Source organism: Mytilus edulis, chromosome 13, assembly GCF_963676685.1.
Source record: "Mytilus edulis chromosome 13, xbMytEdul2.2, whole genome shotgun sequence".
NCBI classification, from domain to species: domain Eukaryota; kingdom Metazoa; phylum Mollusca; class Bivalvia; order Mytilida; family Mytilidae; genus Mytilus; species Mytilus edulis.
The window spans coordinates 39,573,792-39,596,640 of record NC_092356.1 but is presented as its reverse complement, the minus strand read 5'-3'; the positions used below and the strand labels follow the sequence as shown (position 1 = coordinate 39,596,640).

General features: G+C 31.5%; 1 protein-coding gene across 1 annotated transcript in view; it reads left to right on the top strand.

The window, feature by feature from the left end:
- LOC139501253 (uncharacterized) overlaps nt 1–22,849 on the top strand; it is a 599,145-nt gene that overhangs the window by 34,174 nt on the left and 542,122 nt on the right. The window contains exons 7-25 of the mRNA XM_071290273.1: nt 484–566; nt 1,880–1,938; nt 2,786–2,907; nt 4,482–4,572; nt 8,287–8,398; nt 9,776–9,950; nt 10,904–11,093; nt 11,466–11,674; nt 12,043–12,146; nt 13,295–13,506; nt 14,349–14,494; nt 15,422–15,598; nt 16,316–16,474; nt 17,271–17,413; nt 17,852–17,922; nt 18,505–18,668; nt 20,069–20,235; nt 20,487–20,649; nt 21,394–21,558. Coding sequence (XP_071146374.1) covers nt 484–566; nt 1,880–1,938; nt 2,786–2,907; nt 4,482–4,572; nt 8,287–8,398; nt 9,776–9,950; nt 10,904–11,093; nt 11,466–11,674; nt 12,043–12,146; nt 13,295–13,506; nt 14,349–14,494; nt 15,422–15,598; nt 16,316–16,474; nt 17,271–17,413; nt 17,852–17,922; nt 18,505–18,668; nt 20,069–20,235; nt 20,487–20,649; nt 21,394–21,558 — 2,712 coding nt within the window. The remainder of the gene's footprint in view (nt 1–483; nt 567–1,879; nt 1,939–2,785; nt 2,908–4,481; nt 4,573–8,286; nt 8,399–9,775; nt 9,951–10,903; nt 11,094–11,465; nt 11,675–12,042; nt 12,147–13,294; nt 13,507–14,348; nt 14,495–15,421; nt 15,599–16,315; nt 16,475–17,270; nt 17,414–17,851; nt 17,923–18,504; nt 18,669–20,068; nt 20,236–20,486; nt 20,650–21,393; nt 21,559–22,849) is intronic.

The following is a 22,849-nucleotide window of genomic DNA, read 5'->3' as shown; positions in this document are numbered from 1 at the left end:
CCCGTACTAAGGAGGCATGTAGCAAATGCACTTACGTACTATGGATCCTTGGTTGGAAAGCCTGGCTTTCCTTGGTTGGACTGAATGTCAGTCCTCAGAGGATTCAACATAATAATTTCAAATCTATTATCTAAAATATATAAGTCTTTCGAAGAAGGTAATCAAAGGTTTTGCAACGATCAAATATTAAACTTTACAATTTAAATAAATATCTTTAACCAATGAATTAAAATAGCAAAAGCTATGTAATTTAACAACTATATCCTTAATAAGCTTCATGTAAATTAATTAACAATGAAATACATCAAATATGAAATTTAGAGTTTTACCAAAGGGAGCTAAAAATTAACTAATAACTCTGTCTGCTACACAGCTATGCGTAGGAACTATTTTGTTTAAATTATATATATAATGTACTACTTTCTTGTATGTTCTTTCTGACCGGGTCTGAATTAGTGATTTTAATTGCCTTTAATATTTCAGACACTCTACTACCACAAGAAACTGGGTATTCTGCACAAGGTTTTAATACAGGACAACTTTACAGCCATGACTAGTACTCCAGGGTAAGCTTTATTGTAGAATTAAAAGTAAGGAAATGTGGTATGATTTCCAATGAGACAACTATCCATCAAAGCTCAAATGAAGTGGATTCAAGCAATTATAGGCAACAGTACTCTTTTTAACAATGAAAACAAACCTTACTGCATAGTTGGCTATTATACTAACAGCAACATTTTTAACAAAACAAATATGACAGACACAACACTGGACATAGCAGCATATCTAAACATACATAAAAAAAGACAGTAAGTAAAGATCTTACATCTTCGCTAGCCAAGGGTTACGATCCACTCCCGCTCTCTTCACCCTTGGTGGATTGAGATAAAATTTCGGAGACACAAGGTAAGGATTTTTATTGGTTGCAGTCAAAACTTGCTGCATCCAATCAAAAAGCGCCTATAACATGATGACATGTAAATGTATAAAGTGTTTGTAAACAATTACCACGTGTTTATTGTGCAACAAGTCTTTACATCCCTAAACATACGACTATATTTAGTGACAACTTGAATGTTTTTAATCAACCAATAGAAGTTCCTGTGTATGTTTCATGCACAATTAAATGCATGAATGTTGACGTATATTTTCATTTCCGGCTTTACCAAGTGTGTAGAATCTAGACGCTACCGTGTTTTTATCTCCAAATTGAAGAGTTCAAGTGCTACCATTGGTCAAGAATAATGTATTTGGAATGGGCATGATTTTTATCTTCCGATAGATGGCGCAACATTGTTATCACAAATGTTGGCTCAATCCGCCAAGGGTGAAGAGAGCGGGAGTGTGGATCGTAACCCTTGGCTAGCGAAGATGAGATCTTAAAGTACTTGCAATTACTGTCAGCTAGTTCAAAGTCTATGACAGCTAATAAAAAAATCATGATCTAAGACTTAACTAAATTACTGATTTAATTGATATTTATACCAATAAAAAACAATATTCAAAGATCAAATTACTGTGTTGAATTGGTACCTTTTCATAGAATAACATTTTTTGTTAGGACTGATAAGTTAATCCCAGATCATACATGTACATACTTTTTATTGTTGTGAATTACTGTAAATGCTTATCATTATCGCTTTTTCACCATTTCCATATATTTGAAATGATGAATATGAGATACATTTGTATCTCTTACAAAAATGTTAGACAATGATACCATAAGAACAAATTGCTACACATCATGCACATAAAACATTACATTGAAATATATGCATGTTTCTAAAAATGTTTGAAAATTGCTTTGTTGATGAATATACAGTTGTGTAAGCCTGTTATATACAAGTATAGCTTTCAATATTTCTTTTCCTTTTACTAGATTTGATCCACATCAGAATATGAGAAAAGTACAACCAGTTAATCAGTTTTCAGATATGGGTAGGATATTATGATATATTCCATACTTATTTATTGAAAATATACTCTAAACTTTATTAAAATAGATGAGCATTATTGAAATATATGAGCATGGAATATTTCTTTAATTACTGAATTTAAAAAGATATTTTTGTTTATTGTCATACTTAGTACTTTGATCAATCACAGACTTTTGTCTTAGCTTAGTAATTTCCCTTTCTCAGTTTCTTTCTTCAGAGAAACTGCTTTGCCTATTTCAGTTGAACTTGACAGGAACTTTAAATGTCCTTATTATGGTGTGTATAATATGAAAAATATGGCAACATAAGGAAATCTTTCTTCACTAATCATACTGATTGCCTGATTTAAAACCTTCTCTGACATGTCTGAAACTACAAATTACGATTTGTTTTCAAACCCTACAGCCATACTGAATTGATGATTAAGTGAAGTGTACAAATAGTCCTCATTTAATAGTTACCAAGATGGCATTGGTGGTCTTGTTTAAACATTCCTCATTTGATTCTTATTGAACAAATTAAATGGTTTCATTTAATTTACTGAGATTATGATTAAACACTTTTAAGAATTTTTTTTGGTTAACAGAACTCATTTAAAAATATGAACTGATCTGTTCCATGTGTTGTTACAAATTCCTTGCCCCTGATTAGCTTGAATGCCTTAATTTATAAAAGGAAAAAAATAGTATTGGAAAACATGTCAGTTGGTTCAAATTATTTTCTTAATGCCTGTTCTGCAACTTCAAGGCTAAGGAGTTTGTAAATGTACCATTACTATATTGCTTGAAATCTGTGAATGGTAATTGTGATTCAATTCATTTAATGCTGTTATAATTATACTATTTTAGAATACCCTGAAATGACTGTTTTGAGCAAAGGAGAATTAATTTTCTTGACAAGCAAGCCTGTTGAAGATGTTTTAGGTAGACCTGTTGAAAATTTATTGACCAGCAGTATCCATGTTGATAAAGTATGTATCATGATGTCCTCAGTTACAACTTATTTTTATGCCCCTTTTATGGGCGTATGTTTTCTAATCTGTGCATGCCCTTTTCAGTTTTGCCCGTCTGTTCGTTCGTCCGTTCTTTCGTCCATCCGTCTGTTTGTATTTTCGTCTGTCCATCCGTTCTTCTGCAGGTTAAAGTTTTTGGTCAAGATAGTTTTTGACGAAGTTGAAGTCAAATCAACTTGAAACATAGTACACATGTTCCCTCTGATATGATCTTTCTAATTTCATTGCCACATTAGATTTTTTACCCCAATGTCAGGGTCCATTGAACAAAGAAACATAGTGCGAGTGGGGCATCTGTGTACTGTGGACATATTCTTGTTTGATCTTACATTGACACTCATTGAAAAAGACATACATTTTATGCCCAATTTATGAGCATTATGTTTTCTGGTCTGTGCGTCCTTTCGTTCGTCCGTTCGTTCGTCCGTCCCGCTTCAGGTTAAAGTTTTTGGTTGAGTTAGTTTTTGATGAAGTTGAAGTTCAATCAACTTCAAACTTAGTACACGTGTTCCCTATGATATGATCTTTCTAATTTTAATTCCTAATTTCTAATTTTAATCATTTCCCCCCATTTTCACAGTCCACTGAACATAGAAAATAACAGTGCGAGTGGTGCATCCTTGTACTGTGGACATATTCTTGTTTGATCTTACATTGACACTCATTGAAAAAGACATACATTTTATGCCCAATTTATGGGCATTATGTTTTCTGGTCTGTGCGTCCTTTCGTTCGTCCGTTCGTTCGTCCGTCCCGCTTCAGGTTAAAGTTTTTGGTTGAGTTAGTTTTTGATGAAGTTGAAGTTCAATCAACTTCAAACTTAGTACACGTGTTCCCTATGATATGATCTTTCTAATTTTAATTCCTAATTGCTAATTTTAATGATTTTCCCCCATTTTCACAGTCCACTGAACATAGAAAATGATAGTCCTGATGGGGCATCCATGTACTGTTAAATTGTATTATGATATCATTGATAAATAAAACCACTACAAATTATTATACCATTGGAACTTACACAGTAGACACAAAGATTCCGTCCGCAGCCAGATGTAAAAGTATCTAGAAGATAACATATGGCTGTGAAAAAATAGACAATACAATATGGAAAGCTCTAAGATTGCTCAAAGTTTGAAATTTTTTGAATAACTTTAACATCAATTACAATAACAGATTTATAGACACTGTCCCTTTGAATATATACTTATTTTATTGAGTTGTGTCCCTTTAACTTACTGTCATTCATCTCAAATCCTCGATAGTATTTTGTCCCAATAGCTTTCATGTTTAGTAAGATGTTGGATGAGTTATTAGTAATTGATTAGATTAATTCTACATTCTTAAATATACTTTGCAGTATTGACGATACATTTAGCAATGTCAAAAAACAGTCTTATAACAGAACCTTTTCATAATTTTAGTAGTTTGTGAAGGGCTATTTTTAAAATTTAAAGATAATTTGTTAAATTTGATGCAACATTATAATTTTTATGTATTTTTTTGCTTGTTGCATAAATATGTTTTCACTGTAGTACCAGAGAAAGAAGCCAATTGTTGATATAGATAAAAAGAAAGAGGAAATAGAGAACAATATCATTTGTATCAAGAATGAACCAGCTGAAGGTATTTTCATATAATTATAACATAACTCTTTAAATACTTGTTAAATGTTACAGTAACTTCAATAACCAACTGGTGGTATTGAATTTATAAAAGGTTCACATCTAAACTTATTTAGCTCACCTGGCCGAAAGGCCAAGTGAGCTTTTCTCATCACTTGGCGTCCGGCGTCCGTCGTCGTCCGTCGTCGTCGTCCTGCGTTAACTTTTACAAAAATCTTCTCCTCTGAAACTACTGGGCCAAATTTAACCAAACTTGGCCACAATCATCATTGGGGTACCTAGTTTAAAAAATGTGTCCGGTGACCCGGCCAACCAACCAAGATGGCCGCCATGGCTAAAAATAGAACATAGGGGTAAAATGCAGTTTTTGGCTTATAACTCAAAAACCAAAGCATTTAGAGCAAATCTGATATGTGGTAATATTGTTCATCAGGTCAAGATCTATCTGCCATGAAATTTTCAGATGAATCGGACATTTCGTTGTTGGGCTGCTGCCCCTGAAATGGTAATTTTAAGGAAATTTTGCTGTTTTTGGTTATTATCTTGAATATTATTATAGATAGAGATAAACTGTAACAGCAATAATGTTCAGCAAAGTAAGATCTACAAATAAGTCAACATGACCAAAATGGTCAGTTGACCACTTAAGGAGTTATTGCCCTTTATAGTCAATTTTTAACCATTTTTCGTAAATCTTAGTAATCTTTTAGAAAAATATTCTCCTCTGAAACTACTGGGCCAAATTTAACCAAACTTGGCCATAATCATCATTGGGGTATCTAGTTTAAAAAATGTGTCCAGTGACCCTGCCAACCAACCAAGATGGCCGCCATGGATGAAAATAGAACATAGGGGTAAAATGCAGTTTTTGGCTTATAACTCAAAAACCAAAGCATTTAGAGCAAATCTGACATGGGTAAAATTGTTGATCAGGTCAAGATCTATCTGCCCTGAAATTTTCAGATGAATCGGACATTCTGTTGTTGGGTTGCTGCCCCTGAAATGGTAATTTTAAGGAAATTTTGCTGTTTTTGGTTATTATCTTGAATATTATTATAGATAGAGATAAACTGTAAACAGCAATAATGTTCAGCAAAGTAAGATCTACAAATAAGTCAACATGATCAAAATGGTCAGTTGACCACTTTAGGAGTTATTGCCCTTTATAGTCAATTTTTAATTATTTTTCGTAAATCTTAGTAATCTTTTAGAAAAATCTTCTCCTCTGAAACTACTGGGCCAAATTTAACCAAACTTAGCCATAATCATCATTGGGGTATCTAGTTAAAAAAATGTGTCCAGTAACTCGGCCAACAAACCAAGATGGCCGCCATGGCTAAAAATAGAACATGGGTGTAAAATGCAGTTTTTGGCTTATAACTCAAAAACCAAAGCATTAAGAGCAAATCTGACAGGAAGTAAAATTGTTGAACAGGTCATGATCTATCTATTCTGGAATTTTCAGATGAATCGGATAATCGGTTGTAAGATTGCTGCCCCTGAATTGGTAATTTTGAGGAAATTTTGCTGTTTTTTTGTTATTATCTTGAATATTATTATAGATAGAGATAAACTGTAAACAGCAATATTGTACAGCAAAGTAAGAACTAAAAATAAGTCAGTATGACCAAAATAGTCAATTGACCCCCTAGGAGTTATTGCCCTTCATAGTCAATTTTTAACAATTTACTTAAAATTTGAAGATTTTCAATAACATTTTCCACAGAAAGTACTATTATAGATAGAGATAATTGTAAGCAGCAAGAATGTTTAGTAAAGTAAGATCTACAAACACATCACCATCACCAAAACACAATTTTGTCATGAATCCATCTGTGTCCATTGTTTAATATTCACATAGACCAAGGTGAGCGACACAGGCTCTTTAGAGCCTCTAGCTTATATCCCTCTTTATCATAGTATGTTTTCCATTCTGTGCATTTGTCGGTTAGTCTGTGCTTTCCACATCAGGTGAAAATTTTGTGTTTTTAACTAATTTACAAGAACAGTAAAAATTCCCAATATTTTTTTATGGCCCCGCATTTACCCTTGTCTGTAATTCCGAAATTCTGTGTAATTCCGTAATTCTGTCATTTCGCAACAAACCATTATACAGATTTTTTTTCTAAACGCCTTCAGATATTGGGATGATTTTTGGCATGTGAATTAACCAAGATAAGTTACAGATCAAGTTTAAGTTTTGTTCTGCTCTGCTAATTTTTGCTGAAATTAAGGACTTTGATAAATTGTTGAAAATCACAGTTTATATACAGACTTTTTTTCTAAACGCTTTCAGATATTGGGCCAATTTTTGGTATGTGAGTTATTCATAATGAGTTACAGATCAAGTTTAAGTTTCGTTCCGCTTCGCTAATTTTGACAAAATTAAGGGTTTACAACTTTGAAAATGTTGAAAATCACAGTTAATTATACCAAGGAGGTTATATGAGAAGGAGAGTGAACACTCTGCTTGATACAAAATTAGCATCCCCAGGATAGCAATTCGATCAGAGAAAAATGATAAAATTATAAAGAAACCGACATGCCCCTCTGATGTACCACAAGCAGTTCGGGCTATTAGATAAATCGCATATGTCACGTGGTTGTTATAAGTGACTGGGTCATTAAAGGTCAGGTGTAATTTTAATAACAATATAGTGTATAGGTGTTTATGATATGGATAAGATTTGACATGCAATTTAAAAATCACTCATCTGTCTACGGTGAAAAAAGATAAAGAAATGACAAAGTTCTGAGGGTTTAAAAGAAAGTAAGTGTGCGATTTTTATTCGACACTACATTGCTTTAAACAAAGATATTCGCTTCATCTTTCAATTTCTGTTTATGAGAATTGGCAGGTTATAGACATAGAAAATATACGAATATGCATAGTACTTTAGTTACGGTGACCGATAACGACCAGAAGGAAAATTTTTGAAATTCAACATAGAGAAATTTATCGCAAACAATGTAAAAGTGACTTTCTGTTGATATGAACATTGAGTTAAGTTTACTTTTGACATAAAATTTTAATTTTAAATTTCTTAATAAAAAATATCACAAAAAATCTTTTTTTGTATATCCGGTCAGTTTATGACACCTCGGGTGTTTTCGTTCTTACTCGGGTATGTAATTAGGACAAAATCTCCCTCTGTTACAGAGTCGATCTCAACTAATTAACACCCACTTACAGAAAAGTCGGTAACATTTTATGTGTAATTATAGTCTTTCATCCTCTCTCCTTCTCATATAACCTCCTTGATTATACAGACCTTTTTTCTATACGTCTCCAGATTTTGAGCTGATTTTTGATGTGTGAGACTACCATCATGTTTGTGTCCACATGTGTTATTGAAATTGTAGATTTTTCAACTTTTTCTGATGGTGCCATTCGTATCTTGTTTGACGTAAATTTCAGAAGAAAGACATAGTGAAGCTGTGACTTGGATGGACAGTTGTCTCATTGGCACTCATACCACATCTCCTTATAAATATATATTAAGTATTGAGAATGAAATATTGTATTGATTGATTGATGAAATTTTAAGGAAGAAAATGGGTGCTCAGAAGCATGTCTGTTCAAGATTTACTTGTAAATTCTACTGGCAAAATTGACCAACCAACATGTTTGTTATTTTCTTTATTTGAATTTTCACTGACATGACTGATATTGTGTACAATTACTTTTTAAATAATATGAAATATGAATTTATAGGGTCTCCAATGGTAACAGGATGTTTTATGGAGATAGTAAACATTCTAGAAATACTTCCAGATAAGGCATTAACAGAAATTGCTGAATTTTATCTACTGAAATTGAACCTGAGGTAAATATATGATATCTAATTCAATGTCTTGAATCTTTGAAATGCCATTTTGTATATAAACCATGAGGAAATATCATTCAATAATTTAAAAACATTAATATTTTTTTCATTTCCCTATTTCGGAAAAAAGAAATTCAGCTCCAAACAAGACTTTTACAGGCAACAGACATACTTCATTACAGGTATTTTAGTTAAATTTTGGATAAAGATTACTATTTTTTAATCCTTGCATACTGGAGTTTATTGTTGACAGAAATTTATTGACAATTCATTAAAGCCTTCTGCTGAGCCAATAAAGTAGAGTACACCTTAACAGGTGGACTTGAATAGGTCCATGTTTGTTATTTATTTTCAATTAGTATCTATGTATGTAAACTTGTATTAAGAGAACTATTGCTAGTGTTGTATGCAGTAAATCTCTTGATTTAGTGTCCAATATCCAAGCTTAAGGGCATACGATACAGTTACAGGGGAGGTAATGACGTTGCTAACGTAAAATGTTATTTTCGCGACGTCAAACTGTGACATATCGGGAAAAGATGCATTTTTCGACTGATTTTTATCATTCAAACTGATTTAATTTGAAAACGAGTTCATGGACCCCTATTTTTCAAAACAGCAATTTGTTTAATTTTGAAGGGAGATTATGTGACCCAAATTTTATAAAACTGTAAATAGAGGATTTTTTTTAATTTTGATAAACATGCAGTAAAAAATGACGTATTTTCCTCAATTCATGAACATTTGATAAATATGAGTTACTTCTGAATAAAAAATGCATAATTTTTTAGGATACTTATAAAATACAGAAATTACCGATTATTTAACAAAAAACAATTTGTGTTTATCTTTTATAACAAAAAAGTTATGTCTTTCTTTAGAAAAAGAAATTACGGCCACAAATCTGAATTTTGAGCAAATATACAAAATTTCGACCTCATTTTACTCAAAAAGTAGCACATGAAGGTATATTTTTTATTACATATTTGATTTAATCAGGTATAAAATGGCCTGTATGCAAATTTTCACGAACTTGTAAATACAGGATCAAAACTGTATCGTATGCCCTTAAGCAGCCATAGGGAAAGGCTATAGATTTCTACAAAATTCTATATGCTCAGAATTGACACAACAATGTTGTATGTAGTGCTAAGTGATATCAAAGGTCTTCTTTGACATGAAGAGTTAAACGTCACCATGATTAAAGTAGTTACTGTTTGAAGATTTATAAAACAGGCTTTGATAAAACAATGGTCTGGATCTGAGAGTTAATATGGGATTATTTGTGTTATGGTGTTCTGTAATAATTATAAGATTGAGTTTATGATTAAGGGATGTAGACATGAACTTTAATTGTTTTAATCAATTATCTTTCAGACTGCAGGAAAACAGACAGTCAACTGTTATCATGTTAGATGCGTTTGGATCATTGGAAACAAATATAAGTAGAGAGATCATTGCCAAAATGATTTTCCTCCAACCTAATCCAGATCCTGACCTAATTGTCCAGTACATGATACATATTGTCAGTTCTCATCAGCCACCACATCCAGTAAGTTGAAATGATATGAAAAATATTTATTTAAATTTCAATTGCTAACTCAGGGTTCTCACTAAGGCGAGTCCATGAGTCCTTAGACTCATCAAAATCTGTCTGGACTCACCATTTTTAAAACTGATGAGTCCACAGATGCATCAAGATTGAAAAATTTTGTATAAACTGAACACAGTTAAACACAAATATCATCATTTTATAGCAAAAGTTTAAAAGGGATCTGAATTTAATGGCATTTAATTTCTCTGTTAGTAAATGGAGACTAAAATATTACATTATATTGCAATAAAATATTTTCTTCTTGCTGTTAGACTCATCATGGCTAAAAATGAAGAGTCCCTGGACTCGCCTTCAAAAATCCTTAGCGGGAACCCTGAGTGAGGCTTAGTAACTTGAACTTATGTCAATTGGTAACTCCAATTAAAATGTGTGAGAGCCAAGTAATAATAATTTATTTTGTGATAAAATTCTGTGACCTTTGTATTTATCTTATTTTCATTAACTTTCCTGTCAGTTTTGTCACTTTCTCCACTTAATTTAACTTCACACCAAAATTTTCAAATTGAAAGCTTTGCTTCCAAATGACAACAGTGAATAATTATATAAAATTGAGAATAGAAATGGGGAATGTGTCAAAGAGACAACAACCGGACCATACAGCAGACAACAGCCAAAGGCCACCAATGGGTCTTCAATACAGCGAGAAACTCCAACATCTGGACTAGTCCTTCAGCTGGCCCTACACAAATATGTATTCTAGTTCAATGAAAATGAACGTCACACTAAACTCTAAATTATACACAAGAAACTAAAATTAAAAATATTTTTACATAGGAAAAATAAGTTGATATCATGCAGCTGGTTTTTCACTGTTTACTCTTTGGTCTGTTACTATACTTGCTATGTATCAAAATAATATTTGTTAAAATTTATTTCATACTCAAATTCAGGTTATTCTTCAAAGTATGGAAGATATTTGTTTTCACCCAGAAAAGTACCCAGCATCATTCTATGTTGGAAACTTATATGATAGAGTTATGTTAGCCATGGGAGCTGCTGCAAAGAAATTATATGATGGTGGTGAAAAAGAGAGAGCAATGAACATAACTTCCAGAGTACAGGTTTTATTAGGGATGCATGGTGAGAAATTTAAGTATTAATTGACAAATGGGGGAGGGGGGGGGGGGTGGAATATTAATTTACCATACCCATTCCTTCTTCCATTTTTCCTCAATTTCATGGTAGTGATTTGGCCATGCACCTTCAGTTATGTGACATGGTTAAAATGTTTTAGCTTAGGTCATTTTGATTTATAACAATTGCACTTATGAAATTTTAAGCAGGAGATATACTTTCTGTGTCAATTTATTTTAAATATGGACAATGCAAACGGAATTTGAATAGAAAACATGTTTCAATATTTATCATACCAGGTTGACAACAAAAACTGAAATTGACTTCTATTTTAGATGATTAAATTTTTCAATTTGTATTCTGATTTCTAAATGTTAGATCCCTGGTTATACAGACAGAAACGATCAACACAGTCAGAAGTAGAACAAGAAGAATATGATAAGAAGCATGTGATTCTGTTGGAAACCCTTGGAAATGCTGCTATTGACCATTCCTATGAGTTTATTGTTTCTCATATCAATGCTACCAACTCACCATGGATCAAAAGAGCAGGTGTACATGCCCTCAGGAAATATGACACTGAAGTGGTAAAGATTTGTGCAGATTTATAAAAAAAAATATTCTTAATAGAAGTCTTCTTCTTTTAATATCACTTTTAAGTTGTGAAAATTTGTCTTAATGGGAAATATATATTGTATATAAAGTTGAAGACTTGGAACTTCTACAGTATTTTACACTTTTGTGTCTTTTTTTGGGAGACACTAGTTTAAATTTGTAGGTCTTCAGCTATGAATTAAATAATCTTTGGAAAACAAGATTATTCTCGTATTTTTATATATATATATGTATATATATATAAATATATGATGCAATAAGAAATTTTGGAAGAAAAAAAAATATTTTACATGATCATTTACATTTAGAAATCCTTCCAAATTTTTGGTTTCTATTGTAGGCAGTTGAGGCAATATTCAAAGCAGCCATGAATGATGAGAATGAAGAAGTGAGATATGAAGCTAATCTAATCTATCAGGCTCATCCAAAGTCAGTTTATAATAGGTAAAACGTTATGGTGTATAGAAGTGATGCATTTCACATTGTATAATTTCTTACTTGTGAGTAAAAGAAATGAATTTTGAATGCACATAAAGTAGACAGCGGTTGGTTAACCAAACCATAGTTTATAATTCTAATAAAAAAATACCAAGAGGTCAACATACAGTGACCAATATTGACCAACCATGTCTGCAGTATGTCAAGATTTATATCCCATTAAAAAAAAAAGTTAATTAATTTAAAACAGGCTATAAAATCTCTGCCATAGACATCAATTTTCCTTATTACATGTGTAACCATTGACAAGTATCCATACTTGGGACAGGCAAATAACTGAATCAAAATTAAACTTTGCTGATATTTGTATAAAACAAGTGTTTAATTGCAAATATAAAAAAGAAGATGTGGTATGATTGCCAATGAGAAAACTATCCAGAAAAGACCAAAATGACACAGACATTAACAACTATAGGTCACTGTACGGCCTTTAACAATGAGCAAAGTCCATACTGCATAGTGAGCTATAAAAGACCCCGATAAGACAATGTAAAACAATTCAAACGAGAAAACTAACGGCCTTATTTATGAAAAAAAATAACGAAAAACAAATATGTAACACATAAATAAACGACAACCACTGAATTACAGGCTCCTGACTTGGGACAGGCACATACATAAATAATGTGGCGGGGTTAAACATGTTAGCGGGATCCCAACCCTCCTCCTAGCCTGGGACAGTGGTATAACAGTACAACATAAAAAGAACTATAAAAATCAGTTGAGAAAGGCTTAACTCATCAGATGGACAAAAATACAAGTGGACGTGCAAAGTTTATATTCAGTTATCTTTATATACATGAACAGAAATACTCTGGAAAATAAGTTGGTTTACTGCATCTTTATGAATGAATATGACACCTTCAGTTATTATCACATCGGTTTTGAAAAGTTCAGTCCTATTTATATACATATGCATCATTATAAGTTTATCTCAAATATATCTGAAAAAGGGTAATTAAAATAAAACACATCTTCAATGAAAAAAGAACACTATGGAATAATTAAATAGTGAAGAGGAAATATAATAAAACATTTGAATACAAGTACATATATCTCTATAGTAATAATTGTAAATAAGCAATTTTATACAGATATTCTAGAATTCGAAATCCTGCCATGAATACCACCAGTGTATCTGTAGAGCAGACATTGGGACCTCACAGAAGACAAAAAAGGAGTTTCTTTGAAGGATTACAATTTAAGCTTCAGGCTCCATCAGTAGACTGGAGGAAAGTTCTTGGTTCCAGTAACCTTGGAGGGTCATTTGGATTCATTATGTCGAATTATCTAGCTTTGAAAATAGGTAAATAAATTGTTACCTTTTCATGTTTACAACTGAAATTATTTATGTGTTATCCTATTTCTTTTAAAAAAGCATTTTTTTTCCTTTACCGATTATTATAAAGAGCTTTTTGGAAAATATCAGGTGTTAAAAGCAAATTTTACTTTATACATTTATACTCCAAAGATTCTATGATTGAGTCACTTGTAGCAGCTTATTTCATGTTTAATTTTAATATCAATAGGATAATCCTCACATTTTTAGGCAACAAAAAAACAAGAGATACTATATATTAGCCTGGGGTCCTGGCTAATCTTGTCAGTATAGCCAGGCGTGTATCAATGTACTGCCTGTCAATGATAGGTTAATACTAATTTTGTCCTCAATGTTTGTTTTACATCTGTATCCAATCAATTCTTGTTTAACATCAATTAGTAAAAATTAGACTAATTATTTTTCTTTATGAATTGATGTATAGTGTTATCATATCTAATTAGTAGTATGATGATTGTTGCACACATATATGCCATTCATATTTGTGCACTTATAATAAAATTGAGAATGAAAACAGGGAATATATCAGAGAGACAACTACCTGACCAAAGGGCAGATAGCAGCCAAAGGCCACCAATAAGAATGTTAATTGCATTTCATTCATGATATTTATTTCATATCAAAGCTTCTGGACATTTGGTGACAAGCTTCATAGTTGTACAATTTTGGACCCAACATTTCCTGTTTGATAGGTACATGTAAGTTCTGTCGATTGATTCATGAACAAGATTTTTTTCATTAAGGAAGAACATGCAATCACAAATTGTTGATAAATGAAATTTGTAATGATTTTATATCTTTCTTCACAGCTCCATTGTCAGGGTATGTTAAAGTTAATGTCCATGATGAAGCCTATGCCAGACTCCATTTAGGAATGATTGGAGTGAATGTGGATATATTACTTGCAAGAATCTGTTTCAAGGGGGAAACATCATACAATCTCAATATTCTACAGGTAGTTTTATATTCTTTTGAAAATGACATTTCAGAGTGAACTCATGAAAAGTTTGATAAAAAAAACAAAAAAAAGGATGTCATTAACCCTTTCACCAAAGAGTCCCTCTTTACCAGGATTCACGCTTCAGACAGCTGATGATGAGTCCCGTTTTACCGGGATGGGAAAACCTCTTTCATATTTCCCGCTCAAAACAGTGCAAACACGAGTTATCTTTCTTTTTTGAAAACCTGGATGAAAGTGTAATCATGGCGAATTTACGGAATTTACAAGAATTTGAAATGCGGGAACATTTTTTTAAAAAGAATATGGAAGAATTGAAGCCAAACTAGTATACTTTTTTGACATAAAATGTCGTTTTATGTACAAAACACTTGGAATGGACATCGCTCAGTGTAAGGAATTTGTACAGCCTTATTAAATTTTTTCCAAATTTTGCCATTTTTAGTTTAAAAATCACGATTTTGGGTCAAAGAGCAGAATTTTGAGAATTTCGCTTAGATAATTATGACGAAAAATTTGAGAAATTTGAATAATTAATGAAGAAAAAGTTATCAAAACATCAACAAAACTGTGAACATGGTGTTAGTGAATGAACATGATGAAATAAAGACACAAATAACTACAAACAAGTTTTTATTAACATTTATTATGAAGATCTCCCACTTGAGTAGTAGTAGGGAAGCCATTGTCTCAGAGTAGCTTCTGTCTGGGCAGCTATTGGTAAAAGGGTTAAGGGTCAAAGACTTGAAAAGGAATGAACTGATGGAAGCTTAGAGGCTGAAGGATATGAATTTTGGTTGTGAAATTTTATCTTTCTGTGCACGTGGGAAATGAGTTATAATGGTTGCAGAATGATTCAAAACCTTAAAATGTCTTTTGACATACTTTTTTCTCTCAAATTATCATGACATATTTATATTTTAGGAAGGCGATTTTAAAGTTCTGTCCAAACTGGCAACAAGATTTGATCAAGTGATACCATCAATTCTAGGAGGTGTCAATGCAGGAATAAAAATGATTAAAGATTTGATAGAAGGAAAAATAAATTTGAATGATCTGGTATTAGCTTTTGTTGACTCATTAATGCAGCTTCCTAAAAAGGTATTTAAAGTAATAAGATTAGGACTCTTTAAGAATTGATTGATGAGTTGTTTCTCTAAAAGTTGTTGCAAAGGTTTTTTAAACGTTTAGACATTAAATTTTTTTAGAATATTCAATAATCCCATTCTGACTGAACACAGTAATATATTTATCGTATGTAGTCAAAATATTACACCCCTATTCAATAAGTTGATGCCAGATGGGAGAATTCTAGGTGACCATATTCAGATGCCCAAGTATGCCCTGGGTTGTTTCCAGCTAAATTAAAGTATGCATAAACTCATTCATGAATAAAACAAATAAATTAATTTACTCTCTCTACAAAGATGGTGTAAACTGGTTTGTGTCCATCCTTCTATCTGTATTTCAGTCTTTTTTATTGAATTTTGTTAATCTATTCTCTGGAACTACAAATTAGAGCTTGCTGAAACTTGATACCAATCTTTATTTGAGCATGTTCTACAGTGTAATGCTTTTCCAGATTCATTCCTTAACCATCTACGGTTTACCAATATATATATATTTTCTTACTCATAATAGCAAAGTATCAAATTTTCATCACATTGTTCTCTGCAACTACAATCAGGACTTTCTGAAAATTTTGTTATCAATGTGGTAGCATGCTATACCATGTGATGCATTATCATATCCATTGCTTCATTTAGTTTCATATATATGTCTGATATTTTAAATTCATACTATTTTTAAACATACAAGGTAGCAGATTTAAGAAGTGTGTCCAAGAAAGCAATGAAAAGACTTGGTGATTATGATCCAAAAGAACTGCCATCTTTTCTAAAACCTGTAAAAAATTTAGTTGCCAGAGTGGAAAAATTTCTCAATAACTTGAAAACTGATGTTCGTGTATTTTTTAGTGTAAGTATAATTGAGAATTATATAATGATCTAGAATTTAATTTTAACTGAAGACATTCATGTTTCACTGCAACATCTCTTTAATTTTATACTTACATAACATGTTTTAGCTTTATAATTCTATAAATAATGCAAATGAAGTTAAACATGGTTGTAATTATCTTTTTCAAGAAACTGTTTCAGAGGTCAAGGTCATAGTCAATAAAATTTACTAAAATTTTGCAAGAAAGTTGATACCAAAAGCTTAATCAAATACTACAAATTGGATTGTAACCTTACCTGAGAGCATTGTCACAAATTACTCAGATTCAGGTCATTATATCAAAGGTCAAGGTTAAAGTTACATAGCAGATGATTTCACTTTATATTGTTATGTCTAAAGTCAAGGTCAAATTTTCTACAAAAAAAGATAAAAATTTGTTTGTGAAAAGGTTTTAGGATGTTTTATATTGGACTACATGTAGCCTTACTTGATATGTTGTTACATTTGATAAAAGGAGGCAGATAAAGTAAAACTAATTGCCATTGAATAGCTGAATACTGCTGAAAGTGGTGTTCAACAACATTCAATCAATCGCTCTAGTTTACATTTCATTCAGTGTATTGACCTTGTGTTATTAAGGCTTGTGTGATGATAGGTCCATCACCTTCCTTGTTTATCATCATGGCATTAATGCCTACCTCATGAAAGTATTGTTCAGGTTGTTCTGACAAATCATGACAGAACTGCTTATACACTTATCACAAGCAGCAATCACTTGATAGAATCTTTAAAAGATATAACATTATACTTGCAGCAACTATATGAAACAGTCACCATAACAATTCCTGAGAATGCTAGAATTATTTTCAAGTCTTTAAAGGATATTGTTGATGGACTCAGGACAATCATTAAAGATCCTGTGTCATCTATAGCAAAAGTAGGAAAGGGAGCTGTACAGTAAGTAATGATGTTTTTTTATATGTATGTCAGTGGATACTTTATTAAGTCATACTATTGTCCACGGTGTTTATCATTTTCAAATGTTGTACAACAAAATCTTGTTTTTACTGAATCTCGTAAAATGTTCCCTAATCTTAGAATAGTATTTCACCTAAATGTCATATTTGCACAACCTAGATCGTGAAAAATAAATTGAGAAAACGTATTTGGGCTAAGCTCTACAATAACGAAAAATATAGAATGCAAAGAGTGAAAAAAAACCGGTTTAGTTTTTTCTTTTTTTCCCCCTTTTACAGTTATGATACGGGGGACAAGCATAGTGATTTAATTCAATTTATAAAGTTTATCTTTACAAATTAAATGTTTTTCATAAACATGAATTTTAATGTAAAAAATAACAAATTTTGAGCAGCTCAATGTCTTTTCTATTTTTAGAATTTTCATGTCAGTTAAGAGACTATTAGAGGCCAAAAATAAAACACAAGAAGCACTTTCAAGTCTTAAAGGTTTGTAAATAAAATAGAAAGATAATGAACGTAATCTTGTACTTCATAACAAATACATGTAAGAACAAAATTTCACAAGAAGTTATTCACCATATAAACTATTTGATATTAGTTCAAATATAAATGAGAGGTGACTTTGTGACCTTTTGTCATGCGTGTATCTAATTTATAATGTTAATATCATTTAAACTTATAAAGCAAGAATGGAGAAATATTATTTTGCAAGAAAACATTTTTTACTGCCATGTGTAAGAGTGTTATGCCTCCGCAGCTTGGGAAGGCAGCACTTAAAGATTTATACAAATCTTTCTTTCTAGTTCAGATGTATTTCTTTTCTTTTACTTAAGTTTGCCTCAACCAAATGTAATAAAACTTGCACAATGCTTATTATCACCAAACACATATCAACTTTGAATTTGGGTGGTGTCACTTTACTGTTCTGAGAGTTGGGTCCCTTTACTAATGGAAAAATTGCTTAATCAAACGTTAATTTTGAACTAGTCCATTTGACTCTTGCACATTTACAATTGGGGGCATTTGTTTCTCATTGACACTTTCTTTTTTTTATTTAAACTATTTCAGATTCAAAGCTATACTGGTTGGAACTGACTGAAATACAAGAAATAGTTGACCTCTCATCAGTAGTGATGAATTCTGTTGCAGCTAAAAGTAAAAGTTGGATTGAAGAAACTATTGAGGAGGCAGAGGATAATGTGAAACAATTTACTAAAGGAAAGATGTCTATGGTAGGCCCTGGCAACATCTCACAAAATACATCATACTTACACCATCCTGCACTAACTCCATTATGGGCTGATTCAGAAAATACAATGTCCCTCCCAGGGACAACACATTTTTTTTTAACCCCAACCATTCCCAGAAATGAAAATATATTGGAACAACAACTCCCTTTGCATTTTGGTATTAAATACAACTACCAACATAATAAAATAAAAAAAAGGCTTCCCTGGAGGGGGGCATAGTATTTTGTGGAGCATCCCTAACTAACTTCAGAACTACTTCAAATTATAAGTTCATACAATTAGCTATAAGATTTTCTACAATTGGGTTGTTGCTATAAAATTTCATTTGGAGATAGTAAAAGAAATTGAATTAAGGATGTACTTAGGTGAGGTTAGGTAAAAATTAAGAAATTAAGAAATTAAAATTGATACTATAAGCTGGTAGAGCATCTATTAAGAATAAAGATAAGCTAAAAATATTGATAGGTCATGGACCTCCTTTTCGAGATATTTGAGATTTAAAATATGGCGGGAAAAGGCTGACTTGGACTTTTACCTTATATATGCATTGGTACTATTTGGGTCTCAAAACAAATGAAAGAAAATTAAGAATCTTCTAAAATTTTGGTACATGACCTTTCATGAGCTATTAAGTCTTATATGAAAAAATAAAAGGGTGTTTTGGGGGAAAATATTTTACATTGTATTGTATGGAAAAACACCAAAGAGTCCGAACATTTAACACAAATTCCAAAACCTCACCTAAGTACATCCTTAATGGGAGGCTATAAATTTACAGGGGAGATAACTCAAAACAAATTATACATTAGCAATGTCCTCCAGTGTTTTCAGGTTACTTTAATTTAAATGACAATAATATTAATCTCTTTTAAGAAGTATTAAACGGTAGGGGTAAAAGCACTACAATGATATGTTTATCCTTATTGTTGCTTTAGTAATTTATGTGATCCCAGCTTACAATGCAGAAAGTAATTTTGAAAACAAAATTGATCATGATAAAAGTATCCATATGATTATTTTTGTCATGTGAGTGATTCAGGCTTTTTGGAGACTTTTGTTTTAAATTTAGAAATTTTTTGGCTCAAAACTTGTTCAGTTGTATGGGATAAACATGACAGCATTGTCTTGAAAAAATTGCACTGGCATTTCACAAACTTCAACTTTAAAAAATTACTTTTCATTGTAATTTACACATGTGGAAATAAGATGATTTAGGGCTAAAAAACATTAAACCATTTACAAAAAGACTCTTAAATAGTGAGTTTCCAACAAAAGTGCCTACTATTAGCATTCAATGTAAATTCATACAAGAGATAAAGGAATTTATATGATTTGGCTTATTTGTATTTTTTAAATATATTTGTATTTTATTCTTTTTTAAGCATGATGTAAGACAGAGTATTATAAATGATATGAATACCATGGTGGATGAACTGATGTCCTCTTTACAAGGACTTACTGGTTTTGCTAATCCTTTCTTAGACAAGTACCAACAGTTTTTCTCCTTGGTCAAATCTGTGAAGGAAGCATATGCAATTTTGAAAGAAGGGTAAATGAATTTAGAGAAATATTTTTGATTTTTTTGAGATATTGAATTGTTTTCTAGAACCTATTTTCAAAAATTGTAAAAAGATGTCTTTTTATATAGTTTCATGCAAATGTGCTTGATTAATGTACATTTCTTGGAGATATTTGATAAAGTAGTTCTAAACCTAATCATTGAATCTATAATATACCAATATATATCTATATTTGATTTAGTTCTATAATAATGTTTATATTTTCTGTTAATAATTTTAGTTATGAAACTGCAGTGTCAACACTTGCTTCTATCTTTGGTCCTGGTGCACACCCAAATTTCCCTAATGTCACACGTTTAAAAGGATCTGGATGCAACTATGATGGTTTTTATCCTGCTGGTAGTGAGGGAGGAGTTGACCTAGAAATTGAACCTGATAAAACAGTTAGTATTGTAAATAATAAAATGCATGGAAAGATCCCAAATAACATAAAATACAACCAGTTTTGAAATAATGTCAGTCAGCCAATTTGTTGAAGACTCATGTGAAAGATTCTATGTAAGTTTTCCCCTGATTCTTTTGAAATAGAGGAATAAGAAATAGTTTATTTTCTTTCTGACTCTTTATTTGTTTTCCGACTCAGACTTTAACCTTATATTGAGCATTGGCAATATTTAGGTCTGAAACTGTAAGTAAAGAAATCGAGAACCTGCTTAAATGACCTTCATTGGTAATGACCTTATTGTGTATATGAGCTATTGAAGTCTTCGCAGTGACGTAGGGCAAAATATGTTTTCCTGTATCCTAGAGAAAAACCCAACAGTCTGAACATCTGACAAAAATTCCTAAAAGTTATTTAAACCATATTAAATCACAGAATGTTTTATGTCGACTGTTAATTTTGTAATCCGATGATATGAAATATGCTTGTAAATACCTTAATTGTCCTCTTATCAATTTTACATTGAAAATTTTATTTTATGATATGGGGTATTGCAAGCATGTTTACTATGGCTTCTTGATATAATTAAGAAATTACAAAATAACTTTTAACTTGCAGTTAATTACAGATAAAGAAACAGCATTAAACAACTTTTATTTTTTTCAAAAAATAATACAGTATTATAAAAAAAACAATTTTGATTTAAAAAAAATAATACATATAATTTGGTTCATGTATATTTCAGGTTGTTGCACCATTTCCAGGATTAGTAATGTTATCTGACAATGATAATGAAGTAGTAATTGAAACGGCCGGAGGTTTTCTGAGAAATATAGAGATGACCATAAGAAATATAGAGCCAAACAGTAATATTCTACATCCTTCAGATGAACTATACATTGAACAGCCGGTTAGTTTTCACCTAGAACAATTAAGGGCATATATTACAGTTACAGGGGAGGTAATGAAGATGCTAACATAAAATGATTTTTCGCGACGTCATACTGTGACATTTGAGGAAAAGATGCATTTTTTTGACTGATTTTTATTATGCCCCACCTAAAATAGTAGAGGGGCATTATGTTTTCTGGTCTGTGCCTCTGTTTCTCTGTCCGTACGTCTGTGCCTCCGTTTGTCCGTCTGGTTAAAGTTTTTGGTCGAGGTAGTTTTTGATGAAGCTGAAGTCCAATCAACTTGAAACTTAATACACATGTTCCCCATGATATGATCTTTCTAATTTTAATGCCAAATTATAGTTTTGACCCCAATTTTATGGTCCACTGAACATAGAAAATGATAGTGCAAAGTTTAGGTTAAAGTTTTTGGTCAAGGTAGTTTTTGATGAAGTTAAAGTTACATCAACTTGAAACTTACAAATGTAGTACACATGTTCCCTATGATATGATCTTTCTAATTTTAATTCCAAATTAAAGTTTTGACTCCAATTTCACGGTCCACTGAACATAGAAAATGATAGTGGGAGTGGGGCATCCGTGTACTATGGACACATTCTTGTCATTCAAACTGATTTAACTTTTAAACGAATTCATGAACCCCTCTTTTTAAGAATGACATTCGGTTTGATTACGTATGAAGATTATTTGTACCAATTTCATGAAAAAGTCAATGATGCAATTTTTATTAAATTTGATAAATATACAGGAAAAAATGATGTTTTTTTCTACATTCATGAATATTTGATAAATTTTATTTATTTCTAAACAAAATATTTCATAAATTTATAGGATACATTTATAAAAGAGAACTTTTATATAATTTAACAAAAAGCAGCTTGTGTTAATCTGTTGAAACAAAAAAGTTATGCATTTCTGTCAGAAAGAAAAATACGTCAACAAATCCAATTTTTTTTTTTATTTTACTCAAAAAGTAGCACATGAAGGTATATTTTTTATTACAAATTTGATTTAAGCAAGTAAAAAATGGCCGATATATCTACATAGATGCCAATCATTACAATTTTTCCGTACTTTTTCCGATTTTGCTATTTAAAATATGCTATTATGGTCAAAGTCAAATAGATACGGATTCCCAGTCATTTCCATTCAAACATGGATTTTTATCATTTCTTTTCCAGCCTGGTCGGGTATTTAGAAAACGACAATGTAATGCTTCCATTTTTTTGGGAGTTATTGACCTATCATTTGGTAACTAACCGACTTCCGAAAAGACAAATTTGCATT